Source organism: Molothrus ater, chromosome 2 (assembly GCF_012460135.2).
Source record: "Molothrus ater isolate BHLD 08-10-18 breed brown headed cowbird chromosome 2, BPBGC_Mater_1.1, whole genome shotgun sequence".
Classification (NCBI taxonomy): domain Eukaryota; kingdom Metazoa; phylum Chordata; class Aves; order Passeriformes; family Icteridae; genus Molothrus; species Molothrus ater.
In genome coordinates, this window is record NC_050479.2 from 64,763,453 (window position 1) to 64,783,122 (window position 19,670).

Genomic DNA, 19,670 nt, shown 5'->3' on the forward strand with positions numbered 1-19,670 from the left:
CATATGAAATGCTGTGGAGAGTTTTTTTGTATACTAGTTGAATCTACACAGAACAACAGAAGAAACAGTTATTGTGCCAAATTTATGCTGCATTCCAAAGCAGTTCTGATATGAACTGAGGAATGGCAATGGGTAAATGGTTTCTGCTTATTATCCCATATGTTTCTACTTGATGTCATAGTGCAGAGCAACAACTAAGCAACAAAAGTACTCTTCCTAGCAGATTTGTTCTTACATATACAATTAGGGAAAAAAGGCATTTTTAACATATTTTGTAATTTTGCATACCTGATTGTATGGTGGTAGAACTTGAGCAAATTAGAGATCTTGTACAGTAAAACTGCTCCTGGCTCGGCAACAATCACCTGCTCAATTCTAACCTGTAGCATGAATAAATACAAACATCCTTCAGGTCATAAATTCTGAGAGCCAGCCTTCTATGACTTTATAGGCAATATATCTCTGATTTTTGAAAAATAAACTCAATTAGAAATAAATTTTAAAAGAGAATGTCCAGTTAACTTTAATGTTTGGCTTGAACCAAAGTGCTTGTGGGCTGCCAAGCATCTGGGCAGAAAACACAAAGGTATATGCACACTTAAAAAAAGAAAAACTACAAATCCAAAAACCCTTCCAAAAATCCTACAGTCCCTACAGATGGGACTGATGTTATTGGAAGTTTAAAAATACTGAGATAATTTTATGGATTAATACCAATACATACTGTGGAGTCTTCCCCAGCACTGAATAGCAAGAACAGCTGCAATGCTGCAGAATCATTAAACTACAGCAGTAGATTTCTACCATCATGCACAAATTCAGAACACCAAAATACTAGGTATTTTGCCTAAGAAACAAATTTTACCTGGATGAATAAATTCTTCCCTGAAAGGAGAGCATAAATATCTCCTACCAGTATTTAGTCAGAAATATTTATAACTAATAACCAGCTATGTTGATTGTTTATCTCAACCAGGATTTGCTGGCTACACAACAAAATGGTGCTGAGCGTCTTTACAGTTGGACAGCTGATGTCTTGTCTCCTTTGTCTCCTTGGTACACACAGTCTCAATCCACTCATAAAAAGCTGCTCCAGGGTCAATCTTTGTGCACTTATGAAGCAGAGTAGACAGTGACTTATCCCTGCACTGCTCTCCCACGTGCCTGAGTGTGAAAGGGCTACACACAAATCAGCAGCCACCATCCACTCTCCCAAGTTATTTGCTGTTCAATAGAACACAATGTGCTGCAGTCCCTTCTTAGAGCCAGCTGTAGGGAGAACCAACCAAGATTATGTTCTCTCAATCCTTCAGTTTGCATCTAATTCACAGCCCAACAGCAAATAGTACTTTTTAACTCTTACAATACTTAATGCACGAAGTTTATTTCAACACAAAGGTGAACTTTGCTCTTCAATGTGTTTGTATATACAGAGGTCTATATACAAATATATGTCTCCAGTGTTACCTAAAAGGTCCTGTGGGCATGAATACTGAGTACATTCTAGTTGTACAGCAAAAGAGAATATGGCAGGCAGGGGAAAAAGAGGGAAAACAATACATTAACAAAAAAAAAGAAATAACTGAAAGTAAATAAAATAATTAAAAAGTGAACAAGAGAACAGGCAGAAGAAGAGGGAAAAATTAAGATTTTAGGATCACAAGAGAAAAATAAAAATTAAAAAGACAAAGTGGGAAAAGGAGAACTGCTGCTTCCCATACAGAAGTCTTCATTGCACTGGAGAACCAAAATTTGCAAGCGACACAACCTAACCTGTTTGGGGAGCCTCTGGACTTAGAGCTCTTGCTATTTTTTAGTCCTGTACATCCTGTTGTTAGCTGACCATAAAAGACTACCTGCAGTACACATAGGGCATCAAAGACATTTTGCTTTGAGCTCATCTCAAATGTCATGGAACAGATGAGGAGTTTAATTTAAATGTTTTTTAGGATTCTCCTACCTCCAACTGAAATGAGAGGCCTGTGCTAAGATCTACCACTAGGGAGTATTCAAGAGTTACTTAAATGCCTAAACCATAAACCAACTATCAGTAAGAAATGTGGGCAAATTTAGACTGCGTGTAAGCATAACCATTCTATAATATGTTGTAGAAAAGACTCCTCCAAACTGAATCAGTTACTGTTGTTCCTCTGAACATGGTGGCTTGTAATTATCTTATTACCTATTATGCATTGTCTCAAGGCTCTTCTGCTTGGGGGCTTCTCAGGGGGGATTTTTTCTACCTTTTTTTTTTTCTTTCCCTCAGGAAACAATAAGTGTTTCATACTTTTTACTGGAAAGGCTAGACTGTCAGTGAATTAATGTAAGTTGCATTCTATTAAAATACAGAATACAATGGGAAGTCTTTACTTGTTCTTTTAAGATTTTTTTTTACTAGCACAGTAACTAACAACAATATTTCAGGGGATTATTTCTAAAGACACTAGCAGAATGTAAGTGTAAAGAGTTTGGCAATTGAAATTAAAGTTACTGTGTACTTAACTATAAAAATCACAAGCACTGAGATCAAGACCAAAACTTCCTCTGACTTACACAGGAGTTTGATTTCATTCCTAATCACTTTGTTGGAATGCACAGAAATACTGAACTCAAACATCAGCATTCAGTATAAACAGAACTGATTCAAGAACGCAGAAAGTTTGGAAATATCTTCCAAAAAAAAACCAAAGCTGTGGTGATTGTGCGTCTATTAGGACAGGCGTCTTCCAACAGATCAAAAACAAAAGGTTGTGAAGGATGATCATAATTCTGTGGTAACAGGCACAAAACTGAAATACAAGAGCTTCTGCCTGAACATCTGGGAACACTTTTATTTTACTGTGCAGGTAGGTGGCTCGCTGAGCACTGGCGTATGTTGCCCAGTGAGGCTGTGGAGCCTCCATCCTTGGAAGTATTTAAAAGTCACCAGGGACACAGTCCTGGGCAACCAGCTCTAGGTGGCTCAGCCTGAGCTGGGAGTTTGGACCAAGTGACCTCCAGATGCCCTTTCTAATCTCAATTCTTCTGTAATTCTGTGACTTTCTAAATGGCACCTTTTTGAATTTTACCTCTCTCCAAACCTTATCCTTTTCTCATCAGAAACTTATGTGTCGTACCTAAAAACTAGCTGTTCACATTTGAGACTGAGCATTTGTCAACTGGATACGGTTGTTATAGCTACAGAATCCTAAGGGAAATTTATTATAATCATATTGAGGCACAGTAGATTTTGCTTTAAAACCACCTGGATTTATGCACTGTACAGTCAGGCAATAATTGGTATCAGCTTTATTACTTTGATGGCTTCAGTGCTTATGTGAAGCACATACAATAGACAAGTCAGGCAATCATTTGATGGATCATCATTAATGATTTCTATCACACGTGTCCCCTAAACTTACTAAGGCTGTAGTTTGAAAAAAAGACAAGTATAGAAAGATGTGGCAAATATGAAAAACTGAAGTAGCATAAAGATGGTAATTAGGAAACAATTTTTCATGGTGTCTTTAAAATACAAGAGCAGGAGTTATTAAAACAAATTAAAAAACCCCCATAAACCACAAAAGGAACTGGCTTTTCACACAAGAACTGAAACATTCACTTCTTTCATGAAGGATATGTTGTGAATATCAACAGTTAATATCAATTTGACATGTTCATGCAAGAAAACATCTATTGAAATCTATTATATACAAAGAAGTTATGGCTCAGTAAGTCCTTAGTATATTCACAAACAGGCAAGGAAACTATCCTAACAGAAGTATGACACAACTGCATAACCTGTACACTTTTCCCTAAGCATAATGATCACTATGAAAAACATGTTAGTCAATTACATGGATTTTTCATTTGACTACTACCACCACTGAGATATTCCTATACACTTATCACAAAGCTGTAATTTTATACATCAGCACTCCTCAACATAGGAAAAGTAAACCAAAATCAAGAGTCAAATTTAGCATCCTAGTATCCCTCATTATATGACTATTGTAAACCAGACATCTATGAACAAAGGAATCTTTAAATTGAGAAAAAATCCTTCAGAAGTCAACAATCTAATTCTTAACCAAGGACAATGAAAATACACGGAAGAGATGGAAGCACAAGTTCTGAAAAAACATGACAGAACAGCTTTTGTATTTAGAGTGCTAAGGAAAACAAAATACTTCACCTTTAGAGGCCTGCAGACACCTTCTGTGATGTGCCCAACTACTTCTTGAATATTTTCTTCCACACCTATAGTTAATGCAAACACATGCTAAGATTATGCAAATGTAATTCTCTTTTCTTCAAGATTATAAAACAAATAAACAAATGTAGGAGGTACTCCTCCATAAAAAGCAGTATGAACTGTGTGTTCTTTTCTCCACGCAACTAGTTCACACCTCCACTGTACCTCCAATCTAACCATTAAGAAATAGCTGCATGGCAAAACAGTCCCGGAGTCATTACCTTTTGCTATGCAATTGCGTCCTAGGGCAACACAGTGCGTGGGAATCTGAGGTAGAAGTAGCAAGGGGAAGAATACATGATTTAGCAAGAAGCTATCTCAGTAAGGCTCAATATTAGCACTTCATGAAATTAAACTAGAAAAACACCTAAAACCCCACCAGGCTGGTGAGATGCTCAAGGAGCAGCAGCACAGCCTGTTTGAAAGGCCTGACTGGCAAACACACGTGTCTGTCAGCGCTGCTTACTGACGAGCTCGTGGTGCTGCTACTAATGAAGTGACATGTGTACCTCCACACTACTGCGTGCTGCAGCACTGGCAAACGCTTCCTCCCCAGCAGCAATTGAAACTCATCTTTCACAGAGCGATGTACAAAGGAGAATATTGCCCTATCTTAGCACGAAACACAAATGAATTGTTGCATGGCAACCAGTGCTGTCATAAATCAATCAAGCTGAAAGCAACAGATCTTCAAGCTCTCACTTCTGTAACAACTCAGAAGAGATTTATGGAGAAAGCAATACTTTAATTCTAATTTAAAACTTGTCAACAGGAGTTCATCTTCAGATGGGACCCATGCGATGAAAGTAAACAAACTGACTGTGACATGTGACAGAAATCAGGTGACCCGAAGCTATATTTTGCTTATTTCAGAGTGAGACAGATTAACTCAGAGAGTAAAAATAATGAAAGATCAGAGATCTGTGCCAACACCTCTTTACACCAAGTTACATGAAAAGCCATATAAGCAACAACTGAATTCAGTGTGGTGGCTGTAAGAATTTCAACATACTGAATTGGTAAGGTAATAAAAATACACTTATATACTTGAGTACTGATATCAAGGCAAAAAGCAAGATTACAAACCACAGCGTGCATGCTCTTTTACGTAATGGCTAGCTCCCAGATAGACCTTAGCAATTTACACATTTTTTAGTAGGAACAGTCACACTTGTACTGCTCATCAATGTAACAAGTACCTAGCACATATTTGCAATAGTATATCTAGACCAGATTGACTTAAAAACAAGTTGTTTGGTATGAAAATTTTAGCTCAAAAATATACAAGCTTGAATACCAAAGGACACAGAATAAAAATTTTGAGATACCACATGCTTGTGCCTTCGCATGTATTTTCATGTCCAATTAGAATATCTGGATTCCAAAAGCAGTGAAATCTTCCAGCAGAATGGGTTATATAAGTGGTGCAAGTTTGACATAAAAGAATTACAGAATAAACAATTCTCAAAGGTCCAAAATAACTTTTAGAATACAGCTCATAACTGAAGATACACTTCCAACTCCTTGCAACATCATATATAATTTTTCTCTGACTATCCTTCTATAAAAGGAGAGATCTTTTTTGGACTTTGTTTAGCTTCTGTTCTCCATCTGGGTTCCTGTAACTCCACAAAAAATGGGTTTCTACTGCATCTCTTAAAATGCCTGCAATTCTCAATTCCTTGCAAGAGAAGATTTCTTTATGACTGGGAGGCTCCTGCTAGCTATAGAATACCTAAACTCGAAGAGGAAAACCAGATCCTTTATGCTTGTCCAGCAAAAGAGTTAAACCTTTCTGAATGTGTTTTCAGCACTTAAAATTTTAACAGCATTTTTGGTCAGATTAATCTGAAACAGCTAATTTTTGCAAGCTTAACATTTTAAATCTTTTTAAAAACCATCCTTGCACGCTCTGCTTATGGGCTACATAGTCTGGTCACTTTGAAGTAAAAACTGGGATGGAAACATTTCTCAAAAAAAGAAGTTCCACACATACAATTTTTCATCCAGTGGGACCATATCCACCAACAGGCATACAAGTGGCATTTTCTTTAGCTGTTTTTTGAGAATGGAAGTTTTTCTATAGCTGTTATTTATCACACTCTCCACAGTCCTGAAAGTACATAGAGCTTATAGGAGAATTTAAACAGAAATCTGAACTCAGTACAGAGACACCTGAAGGAAAATAATAGAGGTGGTTCCATCTGCAAAAAACTACTCAAGCTGAAATTGAAGTAACTGACCTAACTTCAGACAGCCAGGTACGGTGTTTTATCTATGGCAGTTGCTTGGGCTCCCTCTATAGGGGAATGGAAAAAAATCCCAGTTTGTGATGAAAGTCTCCAGAAATCCTTACATTAGATCTCAAATTTTGTTAGGAAGCACTGCATTCTGAAGATGCAAATCTCCGTCCTTATCTCTAACCGCAAATAAACAAGATGTCCAGTTGTTACATAGGTACATGAAATTAACTCAAGTTTTACTCTAGCCTGCGCAGCCAGACACCTAAACATTGCACCGACAGCACAGAAAATTCAGCTTGAGTTTTTCAGTACCATAGATGCTGTCCTAACTACCAACTCAGGACCTGAATTTATAAAGAATAGATAATCTGAGGGTACTTTGGGGTTGCACTGCCCATAACCATTTCTTGTTAAATCCAGTGGTATCCTATTAAGTACTGTTTTGTCTTACAGACCCTACCACATCACTGTGCTTGTCATCAAAAAAATTTCCCCCAAGATACAGAGAAATAGTTACAGACAGCACCTCCTAAGCTCCCAGTTTGTTGCTCCCAGTATGGGAGGAAGAATTCCTCTTTATATTTCTTGAAAATTGTTCAACAGTGATAGCAGACCCACTCCTGGAGAGCTTCAGAAAACATATTTTTCCTTCAGACTGAAATACTGAATGCCTTGTTTATACCAGTCTTTCCAGAAAAAGGTTTTGTCCTGGTGATTTTTTGTTGAAAATCTCTCCCCCAAATATTTATAGTCTCTATTTTATCAAGTATCTTGCTCTGTGGCTGAAATGCTCTAATTATATCTCATTCCATGGTCATATCACCTCAGCCCAACATCCTGTCAGGAGGCCAAAGAACTTCATAGTTAAGCAAAGCACTACACAAAGAAGTGTGAGAATTTCAGAACAAAGCACAGCAGCAGAAGTCCAGCCCACAGCAGAACCAGACACATTTACATGCTCCATGTAAATGGAGTTTTCCTGAAGGGCTCCCCAGTTACAGCAGAAGCATCTGTCAGTCATCTACAAAGAACTGCCATGACTTTTTCTCTACCATAAAACCATCATGAGGTCTGCTTTCCTGTCTCCCTGAAATACTGTCAGCAAACAGTATTTAATTCAATTCCACTGTACACTATAACTGTACTTAAAAATCAGCATTCTTCCAATTTGATTTACAACAGTTCCTAAACAGCCTCCTTTTCTCACATACCATTAATAAGGAAAGACAATTAATACTTACAGTAGTAAGGCAAATCAGAATACACATTCACTTTAAAACCCAGAGTAGGATTGAGACATATAATCTAAGAGCTCACCAGATATTGATCACATGTTAGTTCCTAAAATGAGTTTGTTACAATTGAGTACACATGCTTCATTTATAAAAAATATATTTTTCTGTAACTATGGTGGTAAATCATACTAAATCTTCTACAGGATAAAAGTCTTTAATGTATAGGTTCAGTCTACTAAAAACAAAGCAAAGAGATTGAAGACTAAGCATGAGAATCTCCAGTTCTGATTTGAAGGAGAGTTCTGATATTAAAAAGCTTCACCTATTTGTGAGTGGCCTACGTCAGCCTCCATAAACCTGGAATGATGTTAAGTGACAGATGAAAATTCCATTTTCCTTGTAGAACAAAGAGACTTACAGAAAAAAGGAATTAAATTTTTAAAAAATTACTAAACAAAAGAGCAAAGACATAATGGAAATCCTCAACATAATATGTAATGTTTTCAAAGAGACATGTATTCATATAAATTACAAACAATTTCTGAACTCTGAACTACACTCTGAAATGTCCCTTTGTAAATTTGACGTAAATCTATTATAAGTACAGTAAAATAAAATGAGTGCATTTTGAAACAGTCTTCTTTTGTTACAGGCCCTCTTTTGGTAGAATGCAACCACCAGCTATTCTGAGATTATTTTTAGGAAAATTTAAACTCAGTCTTGTAACTGAAGCCCAGCCTAAGAAATTAGTCACACTTCTTTATTACAGACTTACTATCACTTCACAATTTATGTTTTAAAACCAGTACTACCTTGAATAGTCACAAGCTTTAACATAGCTTCTAAGTGTTCTTTTTCGGAAGCTGTAGCTTGATGCAACCAGGCCAGCATGTCTCCTACATACCTACACAAAACCAGAAATTTCTGTGTAAATTAGTGGTTTATGGTGTCAGGAATTCAAAAAGCCAACAAAATAAGGGTTATTTCATATACATTCTTGTTGTACTGTACCTCAGAGGATCGTGAGAGTGCATTTCAATAGGGCGGGGAGTACCTCCCAGACCTCCTCTAGTAAGAGCATCTATAAAGCCACGGACCACAGCACTCCTTCTAGCTGTTCCAAACTCATCCAACGTGTATCTGTTATCGAAACATGAAAACAGGGTAAAGAAACCCAGTCTGCCTCACCACAGTTGATTAGTTCAGCCTCACAGCTAATACAAGTAAACATTTTTATAGTTCTAGAAATCTTACATCAATGCTTCTACTATAAAGCATTCAAAACCATCTGATGATGTCAGAATTCCTATCATCCTGCTCTATGGTATATCTGACAAACAGGAGAAAAGAAGACAAATTTTATGCTGTCACCTGCCTGTCTGCTCTAGAGCAAATGTGTAGGATGAGACAAGACTTCTGATATTGCAGACAGGTGCTGCAATATATAGTCTTATATATATATATATATATGTATATATATATATATGTGTGTATATATATATATATACACACACACGCGTGCGCGCGCATATACACTGTCCTTTTCTTCTTTCTTGGTTGGAGAGCTCTTAGTTTCCAGGCTAAATTACCCATCAGATTATTATTTGTGGGGTTTTTCTACTGAATTTGAAATTTTTTTCCCAGTGTACCTCCTTTGATACCATTGCAAAATAGACTGAAAGAAGTACTTGGCATTGTGTTTCCTACACAGGAGCATTGGCAGAGGCCATAGTCTTGGCAGGATCAGGTTAATATTACTGAAGAAAGAAAAGGGGGTGAGAGAAGAAAATTAAGTGACTGCTTCTGCAGTGTCCTGCAGGGCATCAGGCACAGCATTGCCAGCCAGGAAAGGGAGGGGATTGTCCCACTCTGCACAGCACTGGGTCAGCCTCACCTCAAGTGCTAGGGGCAAGTTTTGGGTGCCACAATATAAAGAAGACATTAAGATATTAGAAAGTGTTCAAAGGAGAGCCACGAGGATGATGAAGGGCCTTGAGGAGAAGCCGCATGAAGAGTGGCTGAGGTCACTTGGTCTGTTCAGCCTGGAGGAGACTGAGGGGAGACCTCACTGCAGTTACAGCCTCCTCATGAGGGGAAGAGAAAGGCAGGCACTGATCTCTTCTCTGTGGTGACCAGTGACAGGACCTGAGGTTGTGTCAGGTGAGGTTTCGGATGGATATTAAAGAAAAAGTTCTTCACCCAGAGCGTGGCTGGGCACTGGAAGAGGTTCCCCAGCAGAACTGATCACAGCATCAAGCCTGACAGAGTTCAGGAAGTGTTTGGACAATGCTCTCAGGCACACAGTGTCACTCTTGGGGATGGTGCTTTGCAGGGCCAGGAGGTGGACTTCATGATCCTTGTGAGTCTCTTCCAACTCAGCATACTCCGTGATCTTCTTGACTCCTCTGAACAGACACTAAAGAGAACTCTTCTTTGACCCTCCCATTCCCTTACCCCCCAGAATTAAATACATGAAAACTCAGCTTTTCAATTTTTGTACACATAAGCATCTTTGACAGGTTTGGGACTCCTGTTTGTGTAAGATCCAGCTGACTGACAGACGCAGCAATTTATTGCACTGCAACACAAGGCTTCTTCCTTCTAGGCTACCACATGACTCATAGGAACAGACTTATATTCATTTGACAGTTGTTCAGTGATTTTAATCAAAGCAATCTTAGCTGGATATTTAATGGATGAACAATTACAGCCCAGAATGTATTATCTCAAATGGCTTGCTGGTGGTAGAGGAGGTGCCAATAACTTACACATGGCGCTTTTCTGCAGCAGGCTACCTTTCTGTTGGCATTGAAGCACGAAAGCGTGTGAAGGATGGGAAATGAACACTGGTAACATCCCAGTTATATTTGCAAGCCACAGAACACTTCTATTTTTTTAAACTAATTTAAGTACTCTGAACAACATGCAAACTAAAAAGGAGAGAAAGAAAATACACATTACAATTTTTTTTTCCAATGTAACTGAAAATTGCCAATGAGGGAGCATGGTGTCCTTTACCAATGACCACAGCAGAGGAATATATATATAAAAAATAATATTAATAAAAAGAATGTTATTCACTGACTTGCATAAGTCTGCATTTAATAAGCAGAGCAGTCACATTTAATAGATGTAGAGAACAAAATTTAAAAGAAAATAATATATGGTTTCAAAGATGTTTGACATTAAATTCAATTAGATTTCTACTCTGCTATAAAAAGTTAGAGGGAACCTTCAGTTTTGTTCTTTTTAATCCTAATTCTTATATTAAAGAGGGGAGGAAAGAGCACACTGAAGAATCTGGAAATTTCTTTTGAAGCGTTTTTCCTCATACACTTGTTAAATTGGAGAGTTAATATCTGCAATTGGTAGAAGTCTAACAAAAAATTCTAATAAATTACTATTTACAAAAATAATGCAATTAAAAGTGGATGAGATCTAGCATATGACAACTGCCCACTGTCTAGAAGGAGCAGTATTGGAGTGAAAAATCTCAAGCATCTGTAGAAACCAGTTAGCCTTTTTTTTCCTCTCTACCAAGCAGCTATACAATAGATCATTAAATATACAGCCGTGAAACAGATCATATGATCATTATTAGTTCTGAAAACAGCACTCAATAATGATAATTTTGTTTTAAAAAGGAAACTACTAATTTTCCTTTTGCTCTCAGTAGAACAGGGTATAACCATTATAAAATCCTGCATGTTAAAAAATTCAGCAATAACTATTATTTACACTAGAACACAGTATTTACTACTATGTTATTACACATACTCATGTTCAGAGAAGAAAACATTTGGATATTTTTCAACCCAGCTTTAATGTTTAAAATATACAGTAATGATCACTGGGGAAAGAGGAAGAAAAAAACCCTTGTAAACCTGAGTGGATGATGGAAGAGGAACACTGCTTTCAGCTGTGTCTCCGTGCATTTTCTAGGAAACAGTTCCAAATTTTTCTGTTAGGCCCAGGAAGTGAAAACCAATCTGAAATGTTTCTTTTACATCCCCTACTGACTGCAGTCCCAAAAAGTCCATTCATAGTGCAGTCCTTCTGACCCTTTTAGTTGGTAAGTCAATATAAAGAAACAAGAATTTGTAGATTTGGTTCTAAACTCTTGCCTTCCCTATCTTATTCACTTTCACCCAACTGAATCACAATCTTTATCAGATGCAAGGGCAGTGATTTGGAGGGAAAGTGTTCAGTTCGCACAAGAGTGCTAATACACAAAAAAACTATTTAGAATTATTTTCTCCCGTTACTTACTTTCTACATTATGAACTCAGCAATTTGTTAAAGGTATGCAAAAATTTTTGTAAGGGAATAAATTAAATGTTGAGATTTAAAATGTAAAAGCATCAGTACTACAATTTTGATAATATGCTGTAGCAAGTAATTAAGCTTGATAATCTAAGATGAGAGACACGTGTCTGCATCATCTACAGTAATAGGGGTTTTTTGCCCTTTTGGCAGAGGAAAGGTCTTACCAATCAAATTCTATCTTTGTTAATACTATTACTGCTGTTTATGACAGAAGCGTTAGAAAAAAAATTATCTTTTGCAGATTTTAAACTGGCCAGCAGTGGATTTATGCACAAGATGGGGTTTTCTTCCCTTGAACTAAGAAAGCAAAACAATGATTTTATGAAGTTTCAAAGTATCATAATTCAACAAAGTATTTATTACAGAAAAGAAAACTGTATCTAAAAAGAATCCTATAAAATGTTGTGAACAGCATAGTGACTGATCTTTTGCAGCTGTAAAAGAGGGTGTAGGGGAGAGAATGCATGAAGGGACTGCAATTCCCAGCTATGGCCTGAAATACTGCAACACACCATCCAACAGCTGGGGAGGTCAAGTGACACCACTTCTCCCTCACATCAACCAGCAGAGCTGACTGAGCATGTCCAGATCTGAGCTTTCTCTCACACTGAGAGCACTTCTCAGGTCCACACGCCCCATGCACTTCTCCTGTGAAGGGCTCCAAGGAGCTTTGCAGCATCATGCACCTACACCTTCACAGTGACACTCCTAAAGACAGGGGTAGGCCTTTGAAAGGCTGCCCTGGATACCTGTGGCTGAAAGCAATTTTCAAGGGTTGCAATATGATTATGCATAAAAAAAAAAAGAAAAAGCCCAACGAAAACCAAAAGCCCAAACCTCAAAGAAGTGTAAATAACCTCTCCAGAGATGGTTATCCCAATGAACAGTTCTTACAGTGCCACCTGGTGGTTCACTCTCCTAAGTACCATTTCATTTACTTCAACACCAGCAAATTCAGAATAAGAACAGGAGTATTTTACACAGATATAGATATATAAATCTCTCTACACTTTAGAGGTCCATATGTAGGGTTTTTTAATAGATTACTGTATAACTCATAATGGAAGACATTTTTACTACCACAGGCACTTCAGTAAGAGCTAATTAGTCTTTACCAACTTTTTACTTTGGGGACTCAAAAGACACAATTACATGTTTTGAACAGGATTTTTTTACTTCAGAAAAATCCAAGAATGAGAGCACAGGAATTCACAATTAATTTAAATTAAAACAGTCTGACATTTTACTTGAATTAGAAACTTTTAAGTTAGAAAAGTCCAATGACATTCCCTGTATCATAATTACGTCAAAAAGACTTCTGAAATTTAAAACAGTCAAAATATCATGTTTTATAACTTAAGTTTCTGGGTAGTTTTGAATTTGGCACAGGACCAAATTGCCACCAGTCTTGGCACTGTAATTCATGCTCATCTTATAGTTTTATAAGCTCAAAATACTAGCTTCTGTTAAGAGATAATAGCAAACACTTACTTGTACAGGACAGGTCGATCTTGTAAGGCTTCCATGGCTTGAGCAAGAACTGGAGAAATGTCACATGATTCTTGTGTCAATGTCCTGCATTCATCTATAAAATACCAACACAAAAGCCCATTCTTTACCTGTAACACATTTTATACAAGCTGTCAAACAAGAAAATAAGTTAAAAACTCAAAGGTTTTTCACTTTGAAGACTTCAGAATATGCTACCTGGGCTAGTTAGTGTTAATACAATTAAATTCCCCTGCAAGCAGTACTGTAAAATGCATGTCCATCACCACTTTCAACAATAAAAATGGCTAAAGGAAGCTTACTATTTGTTCATGCCCAAATATAAATGTTGACTCATTCAACCTTCAAAATTGCATTGGGCTCCTTTGTAACTGTTTACCACACTTCAGGTAAACTATTAAGAAAAAATGGAACAACTAGTTAAGCAAGCTGTTTGTCTTGCCATTTGGTTCTGTTATTTTTTCTTTCATCAAAATAATTATATAATATTTTATATTCCAGGCAAGAATGTAGAAATCATATAAACTAGATCAAACATTGACAGAAAAATTATGGCCTTTTGTAAGGGTGTAACCACAACTATTATTTGAGGTTTCAGCATCCACTGAAGAACAGCTAATGAATATAAAAATCACATTGCACCATTTTTTTCCCCATTAATCTCACTGTCAGTGAGACAGTCTTTTGCTTTGGAGAAGAGCAAGTATATTTGATGTATTTGAGGCTATCAAGGTGTTGGATGACTACATCCAGAGTACATATGCAAAAAAACAAAGCCTTCTATCATTCAAAAGAGCATCCTGACAAAAGGATTTTTTCTTTTCTAAAAGTAATCCACCACCCCTCCCACTAAACTAGATCTTACTATCAAATCATTAAAACCAACAACGTCCCTCTAACTCACAAGGAAAGGAAACTCAGTACAATTAAAATTTTGTTTGGACTACCAAACTGTAGTAGTTGTTCTTTGTGCAAAACCATCTACTAAAACCATAAATAAATAATCCACTTTTATAATAATGAAATTGACCCAAAAACCTAGAGAATTGCCAATTAACAGTTTGGCTCCATAAGAAGGAAACCAAAATGTTAATATATCTCGGAAGGGATTTGTGCTAAGTTCAATCCACATGAAGGAATTATAGGAATCATCAGCATTATAATAATCATAAACATAAAAACATTCTTAGTCCTACTTTGAGTCCATCTGTAAAGTCGTTCGTAAGATGTCTCTTGCAGTAATGCCATCTGTTCCATAATTTCCAAGCTACAAGACAAATAAAAAGTTTATTTACAAATTCTATTTTAGAAAGTACTAGCAAAGGCACTTCAAGTAAAATTAAACATACCATTATTAAATTTTGAGTATTTTAAATTTTTTTTGGTGAAATATTCTATATATTTCTGCATATAATCTGTCATATGAAGCAAAGAATGAGACCTTGCTTTAACTTCTGCTTTTAACTGTAAATGGTTCTCTTGCACTCATTTAAGTACTACTCACCCTGCCCTTTGCTGATTTGTTCGGAGGAGAATCTTGACATCATCATGAATTTGTTTTACTCGTCCCAGAGCCTTGAAAAAATCCTAAATAAATTTAAAAACAAAATACAAGCAGTGTGTAAAAGCAGTAATTTCTATTCAAAACTCTGGCACTCTATACTCCCTCTTTCAAAAAAAAAAAAAAAAGGCACTTAACATGTGTTTTTAACCTGTCTTGTGAAGCATGTGTGTTTCATATCCACTAGGTAACTCTAGGGAGATTTTGAGGACACTGCTATGCATTACATCACTGTCTCCCATTACTGCCATTACTGTTAAAAACTACAGAGCAAAATGAGACATTGTAAAGTACAATGATTATAGGTTGATATTTTTTGTACTCATGAAATGGGATAACTATGTCTTTAAAAAAAAAATTAAAAAAACCATTTGCAATTGACGAGACTAAGGTTTTCCTGAAAACCTTTCTCTGTGGAGTAACTCAACAGCAGCGGTGAAAAAAACCAAAACACCCAAAGCCTAGAAGACAAGTACATAGGGCTAAAAAGGTTACTTTTAGTTCTGTTAGTTTCAAAGAGCAAATGGAAAGCCAGTAGCATTTTCAAACAGGCCTTCCAAGACATATTTCAAATGCCTTGGAGGAGACCAGCTATTTCAGTTACAACTCTTACATCTTTTGTGATTTGAACACAGCTTGCTCTGGAAAGTTCATTCTGGTTCAAGTCACATAAAAATAGACATATTCTAAGTAAAAGAGGGCAGCAATTTAATCTACTGCCTTGCATCAACTGTGTTAAAGACCATGATTATAGAAACCCAAAGTACTCTTCCTTTGGGATAAAACATCAACTGTGTTAAAGACTATGATTATAAAAACCCAAAGCACTCTTCCTTTGGGATAAAAGAAAATTTCCAAACATCAAATCTGACTAAAGATGTTTTAAGCACATTGGTTGACTCTATCCTAGGGGAAATGCACACACAGGATGTTAATGAAGTCTACCAACTAAAGCAGAAGAAGTATTTTATCTCAGTTACTTCTGCACATTTTTCAGATGAAGTTTCAAGACCAGCCCTCACTGGCTGCAAACCAATCACGCAGTAACTGGCACAGCGTTGCTGTCATTGCTCCCTGCAATAGGCGCTTTCTAAAAACTTGAATGCTCTTTCATGGCAATAGTGGCACAAAAGCATACAGCAATTACTCAAGTGCACAATTATTTAGCACATTCTATTTATGCTTTCATTAGTACTGTTTATAGGTTATCAGTTCCATGTTTTTAATAGTGCTTTTAATGCAAACAGGATGCCTGTGAAAATGAGATAAATCTGGACTACCTGCTGATACACTACGTGAAGCTTTCCATGCGACTACAATGATAAAATGTCTATTTGGTACACTCAATTCTTTCATTATTCAGTTTGCTTTTACTGTAGAACAAATTTCCTTTTACTGTGTGTTCTTATTCCAACCATATCATATTCCAAAACTCGTTTTGGATGGTGGCTGAAGTGAATCAGCACCTAGTATCTTTAGCAACCAAGTAACATTGAGGGAAAGTCTCAGCTCATATTGTCTCAAGTCACTGAGTACCTATATACATGAATATGCAAAATGTACACACACATGCACAGTGGCAGTACTAGAGAGCTGCAAACTTCTCATTTGCTTTGAGTGTCATGAAGTTTTAAAATGTCTTCACTGAAAATTCAGACTTCATAAAGGTCTTTTTGAAGTGCAGAACCATATGAGAACTACTTTGCCTCCAATTGATTACATGAGAGCTCATTTGCCTCAAACTCATTACATCATTACACAAACTAGAATTTAATGTTGGTTTTCTGTCTCTTTACTTGAATCTTTCATCACACATTTCAAACTCATCAGAAATTCACCATTCTCTTAAAAGGTACATTCCTCCATAAAAAATTAAATTGCAAACTGAAAATAATATCTCATGTACAATTCAGTTAGGGCATTTCTACATTTTAGTTCAGGGTGAAGATTTTAATGTTCATTGAGCTACCTCAGTAATTGGCTCATCTTTTGTGCCTCGGAGCAGATTCATTTCATCCGGTGTCAGCTGGAATTTTGCTATGAATGCATCTGCAACTTGTGCTTTCATTTCTAATCTCTGACTGTAATAAAACAAAGTGAAGAGGATATTAGCTTTTTATGCTTATCTCCAATACTGATTTTTCATATTTATACCTTTGGAAATACAACCAGCATCAGAAATTTTGTATTATTAAATTATAATAGCCCATTCTTGCCATCAAACACTTGAGTTGCTTTTTCACATAAGACTTTCTATTAAGGTAACACATTCACTAAAGACAATATAGAGGTATTTTAACACATTTGAAATTTACTAAATTCTTCAAAATTATATTCCTTCAGCATTTGTATCATAAGTTATCTAATCCAGATACTTTGTGCTTGCACATTTGCAATGCTTGCAGTTGTTACCTTTCAAATTCACTAAGGAAAGAAAAAACCTATAGCATACAAAATTACAAAATTAACCTTACATTAACCTACTTTTCTGCAGACCAGATCCGTTTCTTTGTAACACCATGCAGTTGGTATATCAATTTACTAATGTGACAAGCAATCAAAATGCAATGGCTAATTCTCTTGTTCCTGAAATAAACACAGCCAGGATGCAATGTGCAAACACCATCTCATGGGCAGCATTTTCCTGCACATGTTTTGTCACATGCCTTACAACCACAGGAGGACCCAAATGGAATGGACACGGATTCCTGTGGCAACAGAAAATTTGCTCGAACTGTGATTTGAGCACACAGTATTCCTGGAAATAAAGACTACTTTTTCAAGACATTGAGAAGGCATCAATTAGTTATTTGCAGAAGAATAAAGCTCAATTCCTTTAGGATCATTTCATCTTTCAGTGTGATATAATTACTACAAGACAAATACATTGTTATTACAGGGTGGTAAGACAGGCAAGTATACTTCTATATATTGTATAAATAAATTTCCTTGCAAGATCGAAGCTTGAAAAGAAAGCTTTCACTTATTTACCCCTTCTTTACTATCCAACTAGTGTCTGAACTTCATTCAGCTAGTAATTATGGAAAACTGGCTTCCCTTCTGTAGACATGGATGACTTTCCCACCCTGCAGTTCCACAAAATCTCTTAGAGATCAGATTAAATTTTTGCAATTGTCAATGCTCTAGGACACTGAACAATGAGAAGGAAAGTAATATAAAATCCAACAGTACTTTACCAGTAAAATCTATGAAGATGAAAGAGGAAAGTAAGCCAATACTTCTAAGTTACACAACAGAGACCTAATTAAAAAGGAAAACCAAAAACTCATATGGTTTAATATCACATCTTGAATTGATAATTCAGGTTTCACTGGGGTCCTAGGCAAATATAATGATTTCATCTTTACATTGACAGTTTTGCAATGCTTAAAATAAAACTATTTAATTTTCTCTAAGTAAACTCTACAACTCCAAATTTTGAGTCTTCATGAAGCCAAATGTTTCTCAGGGAAGGTACAAGAGTGATGGAGGATCATTTTAACCAACTCTACAGGCAGATGCATCCATGAAAAGCCCTGGTGCTTTCCAACACAGTGAAAGGGGAATGGAACAAGACCATTTGGAACAAACACAGTAAATTTTCAGCCAGAAGATTTATGTGGTGAAATCTGAAGAGAGCAAGTCATTCTGTAAGAAGCAAAAAGACAAGTGGTCTACAAAACGTACAAGAAAGAGACAGGAAGATATTAACAAAAGAGTATTTTAAAATCAGTCTGTGAGAGATATTCTGAAGGGTAACTATGAAATCCTCACAGCACAGATCAAAGATGGGGCAGGTCTGCTCTGCACTAGTATACTCACTGCAACGATGTGTAAGCCATGCTACTCAGGCTGCCTCAGCCATCTCTGCTCATCCCTGACCTGTACTGGCCTTCCCACTGTGCCAGAACAATTGTTTACAGCATCATGTAGTGAATTAGATCAGGGAGCAAATCTGGCAGGAAAAAATCCAGAAGTTCTTACTTCTTTAGGGTGGAGATTACATGTATTTTCTAATTCAGTTTACCACAGCCTGTGCTAAGGGACTGGGGTGTGCCAGCACCAGGAGCTGTCACAGGCAAGAGGCACTGACCTCACTGCTACTACAAAACTCTCACAAAAACTACACTTCAGAACTCCTCTGAAGCATAAGAGCTCATTTCAATTGTCAGTTACAGCTACTAATAATAATCAAAATTATTAATATTATGACTCAAGAAAACCCTAGAGGCATCAAGGCTACTCAAATTGAAAATCAGCCAAGGACACTTAAAATTTAACACAATGATGCTGCTTTCAACAAAGCATTCCTGTTTCACACTTTTTGCTGAGCAAGTTTAATGCCTCAACATCACCACCACTGTATTTCATTTAAACAACAGAAAATGTAAATTAGTGAATTAACTTCAATAGTTGCCCCGAGTGTCTCTTGTTGGGATGGAAGTCTCAATTTAGTATAAATCCACAAAGCTGAAAATAGACTGGACTACCCCTCCCTTTAGGTAAGAGATGATCCCTTTAGCAAATAGATGAGAGAAGGCAAATGCAAGGCCTTCTTTGAG

General features: G+C 36.7%; 1 protein-coding gene across 3 annotated transcripts in view; it reads right to left on the reverse strand.

The window, feature by feature from the left end:
* COG6 (component of oligomeric golgi complex 6) overlaps positions 1–19,670 on the reverse strand; it is a 55,449-nt gene that overhangs the window by 23,106 nt on the left and 12,673 nt on the right. For all 3 annotated transcript variants that reach the window (XM_036378751.2, XM_036378744.2, XM_036378761.1), the window contains 8 exons: positions 17,078–17,189; positions 15,052–15,134; positions 14,744–14,814; positions 13,530–13,623; positions 8,724–8,852; positions 8,525–8,616; positions 4,175–4,239; positions 289–380 (listed from right to left, as the gene is read on the reverse strand). In XM_036378751.2, the coding sequence (XP_036234644.1) occupies positions 289–380; positions 4,175–4,239; positions 8,525–8,616; positions 8,724–8,852; positions 13,530–13,623; positions 14,744–14,814; positions 15,052–15,134; positions 17,078–17,189 (738 nt within the window). The remainder of the gene's footprint in view (positions 1–288; positions 381–4,174; positions 4,240–8,524; positions 8,617–8,723; positions 8,853–13,529; positions 13,624–14,743; positions 14,815–15,051; positions 15,135–17,077; positions 17,190–19,670) is intronic.